We start from the raw sequence: 12,258 nt of genomic DNA on the forward strand, positions 1-12,258 counted from the left end.
TTGGTTTTTTTAACCTCAGGACATCTTCTCAAGTATTTTATTAGCAACTATTTTTTAAGGGAACAGCAAGTCATTCAGTTTCCACATGTGATTTTCAGAAGAATCTTCTTAATCATCTTAGCATGTTTTTATGCACATGCATGAAGATTTATTACTACTGGGAACTACTTTTGAGCCACGTGGCTACCCTACCCCAGAAGATCTGAGATACAGGAATTGTACCTCCCCCAAAACATGCAAATCTGTGATACACATTGCACTGCTGAACCCTCTAATGCAGACCTCTGGCTCTGAGAGGAGGAACATAGGTGTAAGCCACATACATAGGATGCACACTACAGCCTGTCACTATAAAATTAATTTTTGCACTGAAAGCACCATGAAGCAGCCATATTTTCCACTGCCGTTAGCAGTAATGATTTGCACCCTGAATTCAGAGTGTATGAAGACTGTACTTCCCCCAAGTCTTTTACCAGTGTGAGCAAACATACTAGCTAAATCTAAAAAGTAGAAAAAAACCCACGAAACAGTCTACGCTTCAGTATCATGTATTCACTTACTGCATAAGCTATAAAAAGTTAACTACTACCTTTAGAATCTAAAATGTCAAGATATTTTACATTGTGCAATACAGAAAGTATCTTCTGCGTTTAAAAAAACATAGCTTTCATTGCTAGTGAAACATCACCCAAAAACTTGAATCCTTTAACAGAAAAGCCTGACACCAAGTAATGAAAGAAAGAGAAGCAACATTTGACCTTCCCAATTTACACATACTCTTCTTCCGACAGATTCCAGACAACATCAGCCAAGCAGAGTCACCATGTTCCGAATAGTTAGAAAAGCAGAACACTACAAGCCAAGATACCAATACGCCTTCTAAAAGCCAGACAACAACATTTCCATTTGGCTTCTTTTCCTGTGTCCTGGAACAGAACAGTAGCAATAAAAATGTCAGAATTAAGCTTCTCTTATAGAACACCATTTATACATTAATTTCTAGGTAAATATAAGCAACTGTTATAAACATACCTGTTTAAAAAAAAAAGTAATCTAGGTAAAGTTACAATGCTTCCAAAACCTTTTCTGTAACACAAGCAGGAAGGACAGAATGGACACATACGAAGTCAGGGCAAATATCAAAAGCAATCTTACCCTGATAAGGACTTATCTTCATAACAAGAGCAGCTCCAGAAAATGTTGAGTGCATGGCAGCTGCCAATTATTTAGTACTGTTAAATAGACATAAGTTTGCACGCAGCATAGATTGGAAATTCAGAGAAATAGAAAGTTTAAGAAAAGCTTTTTCCTCTCTTCAGTCTTTCTCCTACATGGAAATCAGTGCAAATCTAGATTAGAACTAAAATTTAAATAAATGGAAAATCCAAATAAACAGTTTAATCTGAGTGGAATGTGCTGTTGGCAAATAGGCTGCATTTTAAAGCTAAAAGTTTTGTTGCACCAAAACACCAGAAACAGTGGAGGCTCAGCAACAAGCCGCAATGGAAAAAAATCTTTCAGAAAAGAGGTTGCTCTCCTCCTTCAAAAAAAAAAAAAAAAGTGCACAGGAAAGGCTTTGGACCTTTAAACAAGTTTCCATTTTCAAGTTTGTTCCTCCTTTGAACAAATATCATATTATTCTATGTTTACTCTCTAGGAGTTAAGGAATCCTTAACTAAAATACCTATTTCATAAGAACAACTGTTTATAAACAATTCAATAGCAAGCAAGAATAATCCCAGGGAGGAAAATTTAACTAAGAGGTTGTTACACCTTGACTCTCAAAACTTAGGCTCACAGAGCCAGTCAGATATTTAGGTAGACAAAGGACTTGCCAGGTGTGCTGGTTTTGGCTGGGATAGAGTCAATTTTCTTCACAGTAGCTAGTATGGGGCTATGTTTTGGATTTGCGCTAAGAACGGTGATGTTCTCAGTGTAACATGGGGATGTTTTAGTTACTGCTGAGCAATGCTTACACAGAGTCAAGGCCTTTGCTGCTTCTCACCCCACCCCACCAGCGAGTAGGCTGGAGGTGCACAAGGAGCTGGGAGGGGACACAGCTGGGACAGCTGACCCCAACTGGCCAAAGGGATATTCCATACCATACGGCATGATGCTCAGCATATAAAGCTGGGGGAAGAAAAAGGAAGGGGGGGACGTTTGGAGTTATGGCATTGGTCTTCCCAAGTAACCGTTACACATGACGGAGCCCTGCTTTCCTGGAGATGGCTGAACGCCTGCCTGTCGATGGGAAGTAGTGAATGAATTCTTTATTTTGCTTTGCTTGTGTGTGCGGCTTTTGCTTTACCTATTAAACTGTCTTTATCTCAGCCCCCGAGTTTTCTCACTTTCACCCTTCTGATTCTCTCCCCTATCCCACCGGGGGGAGCGAGCGAGCGGCTGTGTAGTGCTTAGTTGCCGGCTGGGGTTAAACCACAACACCAGGAAACACCTGCAACTGAGAAAATCTTATTGCTGACTCCAGAAAGCATAGAAAAGCAAAGAAAAGTTACAAGTTCTAATTAATCTACAGTAAAAAACAACCACATGTTTTCAGAAGCACTGTGCTTTCCTTTAGCACAATGCCTGGACTGAAAGTAAGTTCTTGTAGTTGCACAGAAGGAAGGCTTATATCCGATTATATGACATAAGTGGCAGTATGCATTCTAGCATCACCTCTATTTTTAAAATACCAGCCCAATGTATTTTGGGGTAATATTCAGGCACTAGTACACACACAAGACTAGGTGATACTTTTAACCCAAAATGACTTGAAAGAACAAGTTTGGTTTCTACATAAAGCTGGAGTAAGGAAAATGGTTAATTGTTTACTAGGTTTAAATAGAACTAAACCAGTTCACCTTCCCAACCCAGCTTTTGGCAGCAATCTAACCTAAGCTTTCCAGAAGAAAACACAAAGAAAAAAAAAAGTCAAAGTCATTGGAAACACCAAGAAAGTGGTAAACAAGAGAAAAAACCCACCACTTAACTTTTTGGATTTAATTCATGTATGTAGGTCCAAGTGAAGATTTCCATGTTTCACTTGATTTCTGGAGAGCTAAGCTTCCTCCCCCTTAAACTGTAAACAACTTACTGGAATAGAATACCATACTGACAGCAAACCATATTTTTGGAAATTCAAACACTCAATATCCACAGGAAAATATACTCAAGCTTGCAAAACTATTTTTCTGTCCCACAATGGTATATTCAGTACTTTTCCACTATGTTTGTTTTAAAAGGAGAAACCCTGACCTGAAGAAAAAGTCAAGAGTAAGATGACAAAACAGCAAGTATTTCTTCAATGTTCACTTTGCACTTGTCACAGTGAGACAATGTAATTTTCTTTTAAACAATGTACTTTGGTCAAGCTAATGGAAGATGTATTATTTTACATAACCTAGGAGTCCATACTTTTTTTTTTTACTTAATACTTTGTATATCATATGCTAATTTCTAAACCTTTCCAAATTCTTAGTGCTTTTTACTTTGATTGAACATCTCCTCAAGATGCATAAAATTTCTCCATATGTGAGCATAAAGCATCCAAATGCATGCCAACACCCCAAAATGAAGACAGTTATTTACATAGCAAATGTGGAAAACAAATGATAAGGTTTGGGGTTTTTTTTAAGAAACTAGAAATAAGTTGGCTTTTTGGCAACTTAAAGCAGAACTTAAAAGCAAAATAAAGCAACTTAAAGCAAAATAAATGCAGAGAGAGGAAGGATCACTGCTACCCATACACCATTAGTATCAGAGTGAGAAAAATAATTTAAGATAAAGGACTAAGTTGCCACTAGAATACAGGAGTGTAGACTGGAAAGGATCATCTCCAGCTATGAGGTTAAAAGAACAGCCAACTTCTAGAATTACCTCTTGAAAGAGAGGCAGAAGAAAAAAAAAAAATCTAAAACAGAGCTCGTGTGACTTAGCAACTGCTAGATCAGGAGAACAGATGCCGTTATTTACAAAATGCATTCAAGCTGAAGGTTTCTACAGATCTCTAGATATTAGCTCCTATTAAAAAAAAAAAAAATCAGGAAACAAACTTTTTTTTTTTTAACGTAAGCCACCAATGCACATCCTACAGTTGCTTACCTCATTAGTAAATAAGAGGTGAGGAAATGTTTGTGTTCCATTTCTTCAGTTTAAAGCACTTCAATGCAGTCAAAAAATAAAAATCAACCAAGCCAATATTATCAAATGTGTGCTTCAATGTTCACTTCTTTTGAAAATAAAAATTCTAGTTATGATGCCCTGAAAAATGAATTCAGCAGAATCACATAAACCCATAAATTTACAGATCAATTTATCCCAAACAATTATAACAAAAAGTTGACTAATCAAAGCTCATTTCCATACAAGAAGAATGGCATACAGCTAGCATGGAAAATTATGGAAAGGCTCCAAACACAGAAACAGCATTTGAAGTGACCCAGATATCCTACTTTACATCACTTTGAGAACCTTCACTGTTTTCAAGCAACTCTTTATTCCAACCAAAGACATTCTCAGGGTCAGGCAATTCTGCAGTTGACAAGCTTGACAAAAGAAAATTTCCCTTCGTCTCTCTCAACAGCCTTCAGAAAGGAGGCAAGTAGGCTGAAGGAGGGAGGAGTCAGACAAGGCAATCTAAGGACTATTGACAATTTAAGTTTTTAAAAAAATATGTTCACACCCCTGCTCAGAACATTCCCTGACATGTCAAGATTAAGTCTTCTCCCTTAATTTCTCCAGCCAGCCTTGCCACACACATGCGATACAGACCCATCATCAGAACTTGCAATAAATTTTGCAGAGGTAAATTTTGCTTTACTTGCAATAAATACTGCAGAGGTACAGTTCTTTTTGTAGGCTAGCAGAAGCTGTAAATAAGACTAATTATTTAAGTGCATCATGTAATTTCTTCAGTATCTCTCTCAATATTGAGAAAAGCAAGAGTATCTGAACACCACAAAAAAAAAAAAACCCTAACAGACAAATGTTTGCTAAACTAGCAATCTGGCAGAGTGACATATGGCTTTTGAAGGGAGCACCCTACAATACATAATTAAACCCATTCCACCTAATGGCTGGAAGAGACAGAACATACTTTTGCTCTGAAGTGAGCTCACAAAAAAAGGATGTTTTCATTCACTTTACATAAGAGTATTATGGGAAACAGAAACCAATTTGGATATTGGCATTGTGCAAGGACACTAGTCAGCTTCCAGATGGATCAGATTCACCACCACCATAGTGGTGAGGATACTGTATTTAGTATCCTCTATACGCCATAGTGAGGATACTATATTTAAATTCATAGGCTTGAACAGACTACAGATTTCATCTGAGACACCCTTCCATGGTGACTGACCAACAGTAAGCATCACAGGGGAACATCACTATCATGCAGGACACAGTCAAATTAACTCGGACAAAAAAAATTCCACAACCTAACAGATTTGCCTAGCTACAGATTTCAAAATTCACTAAAGAAAGTTCCTTCTGTTGTGCAGGAAGGCTAAAAAGACTGAAGAAAAAAAAAAAGACTGAAGACAAAGTTATGAAGTAATTTCTCAAAGATTACACCAAAAGCAGATTAAAGATTTGGAAAGTTAGCCGGTCTCCTGTAACACCAGAGTCATCAGGATAAACCATTTGAAAGCAAGGAGCATATTGAGTTTCATTCTTACTACTCTTAACAAGCATGCACCACAGAGCTCAGACATGGTACATACACAAAGAGATAGTGGACTCTATTGTGAGAAAAATCTAGCAATGAAACAGAAATGTAACTCCTATTTTGTCCTTTATGAACATACACAGGGGAACTACTACCTCCTTTCCTGGCAGAGGCTTTGTCCCACACACTGTGGTGGAGGAATAGGACAGGATACCTGCTCTGGCTGTGACTAGAAGTCTTCCCATCCTTTCTGGATGCTCATTTAATTTAAATCCATACAAGTATTTTGCCAGGATTTGGAAAGGTAAGGGTATTCCATTCCATGTCTCCTGCCAAGCAAGCCTAGGTCACAGGCAGTGCCCAAAGGTTATAATACGAGAGGATATATATTTGGCTGCGGACATGACCCCTCTCTTGTTATGTGCCATACAGCCCTCTGTGCGAACTATGAGATTCTGTTATATTTATCCACTAGAGCTGTAGGCCTAACAAAACAAGGAGGTACTTAAAGTCCTCCCAAGCCCACCCACTGCTTTTCAGTAAGAGACAGAGGTTCCAGACCACAAGTTCCAGTGCTACATATCTGGTAAATACAGTCTTTGAGATCAAAGGGAAAGCACTTGGAGGGTGCATCCCTCCAAGCAGTTACCAACACAAAACAGAAAAAGAGGCTGGAAGGAAAAATCATCCAGTTAGCAATGTTCTGCCTTTCCCAGGGAGCGATCAAGTAAGCATATCACTCCTACCTGATGTTTAAGAACAGTTTAGACAAAGAGTTCTAGTGAGGAACATCACTGGATGGTCTCTGCCATTGCTTTACTATCCTAACCCTTGAAGTTTTCCCCCAAATGTCTGACCAAAGTCTCGTTGGAATTTAGGTCAACTGATCATTCGTTCTAGCTCATGTTTCCTTCCTCTTTGCAGCAGTCTTTTCATCCCCTCTGTCCCCAGTTTATTTGGGAACATATTGTCTTAACCTCCTTACTAATTTGAATATTTAATATTATTAAATTATATTAATTAACAATTAATATTATTAACAATTAATATTATTAACAATTAATATTATTAACAATTAATATTATTAACAATTAATATTATTAACAATTAAAATGTTAATTTGAATATTGAGGACTCCAGTATACCAACATATTAACATTATAGCATCTCTCTGCACCAGAAGGCCTGTTACTCCATCATAGAAGTAGAAATGCTGGATTTATAATAATTTATCCTGGATAAGTCTGTTTTGGCTGTTGCTCAAGTTCTTTTTCTAGGCACTAAAAATGTGTTTCATCACTGGTCCAGTATTTTTACTTTGAGCTGAAGCTAAAATCCACCAGTTTCGTCTTCATCCCATCCCACTTAGCCCATACTGAAGAGGTATGCACCATTATTCTTTTTGAATCTACTTCCCTCCACGATCAGGTCTGAGATTGCTTCAGCTAGTTCGGTTTTTTTGCCTTTTTTTTTTTTTTTTTTTTTTTTTTTTTTTTAAGGACCTCAGAATGAATTTCATCAGGCCCTACCAGATTGACAATCTGTTGCTTATCCAAGCAACCTACAGTTTTTTTCCCCTAGTGTAGGATAAGTACTATTTACGCTTTTATCATGGCTATTAACTACACTGGCTGGATTAACCATTTCAGAGAACATTTCAATCACCTCAGCATTATCTGTTAATCCATTAATCTGTGGATCTTTTTTTTCTTGCTTACTTCCAATATCCCTTTTAGCTACACCTCATTATGTATTTGACCGTCCCAGTTTTGTTCATGCATCTTCGTGCACATCTTCAGCAACATACAATTTCCCATTTTCTGTTTGTTTCTTGTGTTTACATTAATGAAGAGATCAATAGGGAGCAAAGTTCTTTTTTTCTTATTAATTTTCCCTTTCAATGAAAGTCTTCAGTACTATTACATTACTTCTCAAAGAAGTTGAGACCAGTTTCTTTCTTCCTCATATTTGCCCCCCAATCAAGCTTTACATGCCAAATTCTAAGCTTTTTGACATTTCTGGGTTTTATTCTGCTGTTCTGTCATCTTTTATCCTATGTAGACTAACATCTTGTGGTCACTCCTGCAGAACCTGCCTCCCATCTAGGCATTCTCTTTGTTAATCTAAAAGACTATTTTTATGAATTTACATACCTCAGCAGAGCAGTATGTTCTGCTCAGTCTTTTCCAAAAGACATTGGATGGTTATGGGAGATTTTAACTAGCAAATCTCATACTTTTGATGATTCTTCTCCAGCTACTGATGTGCACCTTATATTTATATTCCAGTTGCATACATCTAATTGATCTGATAAAGGCTGGGCAGAATACTTTTAATGATCATGTGCTAAGACGTTCCATTGTGTTCATTCCCCATATATTTGTGTTGGTGTGCAGACACCTAGCATACTAGGTGGAATGACCTGCTATTCTGCAAGGTCATAAGCAATATACTATAAATAAATGCAAAATACCACATATGCAAGAAGTTATCAAAGGCTATGATATATTTGGGGTTTTATCTCAAAAACCACTCATTAAATATTTTTAATATGCAAACATTCAAAGCACTGCAATTGAAATATCTTTAAAATATTTAAAAATATATATATATTGGGTCAAAGTGACTTTAGTGACCTTGCTGTTATTAATAAAAGCAAGAAAGTCTTAATTAGAAAAAAGACGGCTAGTTTGCTGATACTGCCTTTGTAATAATTCTTACAAAAACAACTTGTCTAATCTAAATGAGATATTAGATATATTATCTTAGGCTAAAAAAATATACATTTTATATATATAGAAATATATATAGCCTACAATAAGAAACTCATTATCCTGAATATAAGTCAAATCCACAGGAATTTACATTAAGCAATAATTGATTGTTATAGATTCTGATACAGGCAATACTATTTATTAATAATAGCATTAATAATACTACTTATTAGTAGCAAAGAACAAAGTCGCACACTTAGGATTCCATCATATTTCAGAGGAATTTTTCTCCAGAAAGAAAGAAAAAAAAAGACCATAACAAAGGGAGGCTCAGAGGGATGCCATGCTGACACAGGCTGCTGCCAAGCCTGCAGCTTACACCAGCCATATAACGCATTCTACCAACTTGCTCCAGAACAAAACTGCAAAAACACCAGCAGCATAGTTGCTCATGCCTAAATATTTGTTGATTACCCCAACAGGCAAGAGGGCACTAGCCCCAGAAATAGCTATCAATCAGACCACATGGAAAATTCAAATCTTTGATTTCCTCACTGACCTGTCCTGGATGAAGGGCAGAAAGATGAAGAAAGCGCATTTTACAATTCTCCATTTCATGAGGGAATCAGTCCAGGCTCAGACTACTGGTCCGAGTTGGACCATTCCACAGGAGAGGAGAGGGCAGCAGCACCAGTTCCCAGCAGAACCTTTGGGTTCAAAGTTGCCTCTTCCAGCCCTGGGCTCTCTGTCCTTTAATAACTTGGCAGAAAATAAGGTTTAGACAACATAATGGTACATATTGCTGTGGTCTTAAAGATAGTTTCATATCCCAAAACAGGGAGATAAAGTAATACAAGTGAGTCCTTTAAGAACTGATATTGTTCTGAATAGGATTTCACATTTTTATAATGTTACTAAGCTACTTACATTTAGAATCACTGCTGAAAGCCACGAGTTCTATGGGATAATTATATTTAATTTAATAGTTTGCTTTATCTGCCATCTTCATTGCAGAGATTTGAATACAATCCCTCTTGGCCATGAAATCAACAGAAAACCATTTCACGCCTGACAATAGTCCGCAGCATCCAAAATGGAATACTTGGATTAGATGATTTCTTCCACAAATGCGGATCCAAAGATTACAACAAAAATTTTCATTTATGAGTAGAGTCATAAGAACTAAGACTTGCCCCTCTATATTCATAGAATATAGAATATTTCTCTCTCAGATCTACTCCCAAAGAAGAAAAGTTACAAAAGCAGCTTTTAAAGATTTTCTTACTGTTGCATTTGATTTTGCTTAACTTGTTGTTAAACCTTTACTGCAGCTTGTATGTATACAATTGGTTTCATATCTATTATATCTTTCACACCTATTTTGATTAATCAAGTTAGCTACGACCATGGGATTTGAACTTGCACTTGCTGTACCAAGATAGACCTATTTTCTGCTACAACTTTTTGGCCTATTTAAAAAAGCTAGTAGCAAAGTTCCTAAACGAGACTAACAGGTGAACACACCAGTGACTTCATATGTAAAAACCTAAAAGGGACTCAGATGACGTAGTCTGACCTCCTCCAAGACTTAGGTGAGAGATCACCACCTGTTTGGCCTTTGAATAGGCTCCGATAACTTGTGCCTGATAAAAGCAAGTCTTCCCTTAGCAGTCTGTTCCAGTGACTCATCATTCTCATTCGTAATGGGCCCACTTCTCATTTGAATCTTTAGCAGGGAAGATGCTGATGCAAAGGTGCCAGATTAAGTTTTCAACTTAATATTCAAGGTTTGTTTATTTGTTTCGTTGGTTTGGGCTTTTAAAGAAAAGCAGTACAGCTGTCAAGCCTTTCACGTGGACCTTATGTTGTATTGGCTTCTACTGGCAAAATCTGCTTTGAGAAAAATGCCCCATACAGCCCAAACTGTATAAAATAAATTAAATTACACTGTATTTATCACATTGCACACTATTGAGAAGTTAGACAAAATAAACAGAGCATCTCTCAGCTTCAACAATCCAAACCCAGAATTTCTCTGAACCACTTCAAAGTAGGACAGAGCAAAAATGGATCTATATACAAGTTCCTTTAAAATACATATATACCTGTATTTTTATATATAAAATATATAACGTTTTATATATAACATATATGTGTGTATTGTATATATTATAATATATATAATGTTTACATATATATTATTATTTCCCCTAGATTCCCCTATATTAAACCTGTTAATGTTCAGGGAGAAAAGGCACAATAGTGGGAATCAGGCAGCTAACTCCAAGCACAGCTCTCTGTATTCACTTGTGGTTAAAAGAAACACCTGAATTTCCTTTTCCTACTCTACAGCAAACAGTATTTTTAGCAGTGCTGCTGGACCCGTTGAATCAAGCCCTGCATCAGAATTTCAGGACCTGTGCAAAAACTTTAGGTGAGCAAGAGAATTGCAATGCAAGTAACTATAATTAGACTGTAACAGTGGAAGAGTACAAAGTAACATTTATTTTTGTTAGCATAAAAGGTCAGTAAACGTAATCCTCTATTAGCTAGACCGCCTATGAGCTATAAAAAAAATAGTTTGGATCTTACCGATTCCAGTGGAGAAACTACTTACCAATAGACAACAAAAAGGGAATTTTGACAGGCTCTGCTTTAAGTCTTGAACCTCATACAGCTATTAAAAGCTCAAAAACTCCCCATACCGACTTATATTTTTAATTAGCAACCTCCAATGTTTATACCCAAATCTTTCCTGCCTTTGTATTAAAGCCAACTGGTAGTATCATAGCACTGGTCACACAGACCAAAACTAGAGCATTAAAGTTGTCATTTTAGCACTTCCTTCGGGATGCCCCAGCAACGATCAGCTACTTTCCAGCCATTCATCGCTAAATCCTCTTCCCCGATCGCACTCAAAAACTGGACGCTTTTTCCCCCCCTGCCTTTTAATAACACTTTCCGAAATGTTTCTTCGCGAAGAGCGGGATGCATTTAGCAAGTATTACTGCACGAATAAATCTGACCGGCCCGGGGCCAGACGCCCACCCCGTCGCACAGCTGAAAGTCGAAGGAGTCCTGCGTGGGACGGGGCTCTCGGCCCCGTCCCACGGCGGAGCTGGGGACTGCCGTGCTTACCTGCACCTCGCTGAGGATCGCCTCGCTCTTCTCCCTCACGTCGGGGAAGGGGCAGCGCTTGGAAAGCATGAGCAGGCGGGCCAGCACCTCGCTCAGCCCGTCACGGGCGGCGGGAACCAGGAGCCCGTCGGCGGCCCGGCTCGGCGGCACCGCCGCCACGGGAGCGATGGTCTCGCTACGGCGGAGCACGGCTTGCCCGATGGTGTCCAAGGCGGCGGCGCGGGTGGCAGCGTCGCGGCTGCACAGCCCGTCCCAGCGCACCTCGCCTTCCCGCTCCTCCATGGGGCCGTCCGGCTGCTTCCCCACCGCCGCCTCAGCAGCCCCGACGCGGCCGCCCCATGCCGGGCACCCGACAGCCGCCAACCCGCCCACAAAGACGACAAACGCGGCGGCGAGCGGAGAGACCGCTGCCTGCACCGCATGGGGGGCAGGGCGGGCGGGAGCTCCCTCAGCCCCGGCGGGCAACCCCGCCAACCGCCGCCCACCGCCGCCGGGGCTGCCGAGCGAGCAGCGCCGCTGGGGCTTCGCCTCTCCCGGCGGGGAGCGGGACGGCCACCACCCCGCGGCGCCGGCGGCTCCTCCTCCCCGCCCCAGGCATGGGGGGAAGGGGACGGCCCCGGCCCTGCCTCTCCGCTGCGGCGCGGAGCGGCCCCCTCAGCCCTCCCCGCCGGGGCCGGGCCGCCACAGACCCCCAACAAACCCCTCACCCGGTGGAGGGGGGCAGTAGGGAAGAGCAGG

General features: G+C 39.8%; 1 protein-coding gene across 1 annotated transcript in view; it reads right to left on the bottom strand.

The window, feature by feature from the left end:
* SESN1 (sestrin 1) overlaps nucleotides 1-12,247 on the bottom strand; it is an 86,443-nt gene extending 74,196 nt beyond the window's left edge. Inside the window, exon 1 of the mRNA XM_075498504.1 lies at nucleotides 11,521-12,247. Within this exon, the coding sequence (XP_075354619.1) occupies nucleotides 11,521-11,802 (282 nt within the window). The 5' untranslated portion in view covers nucleotides 11,803-12,247. The remainder of the gene's footprint in view (nucleotides 1-11,520) is intronic.
* Nucleotides 12,248-12,258: the final 11 nt, after the last annotated feature.

Source organism: Mycteria americana, chromosome 3, assembly GCF_035582795.1.
Source record: "Mycteria americana isolate JAX WOST 10 ecotype Jacksonville Zoo and Gardens chromosome 3, USCA_MyAme_1.0, whole genome shotgun sequence".
NCBI classification, from domain to species: Eukaryota; Metazoa; Chordata; class Aves; order Ciconiiformes; family Ciconiidae; genus Mycteria; species Mycteria americana.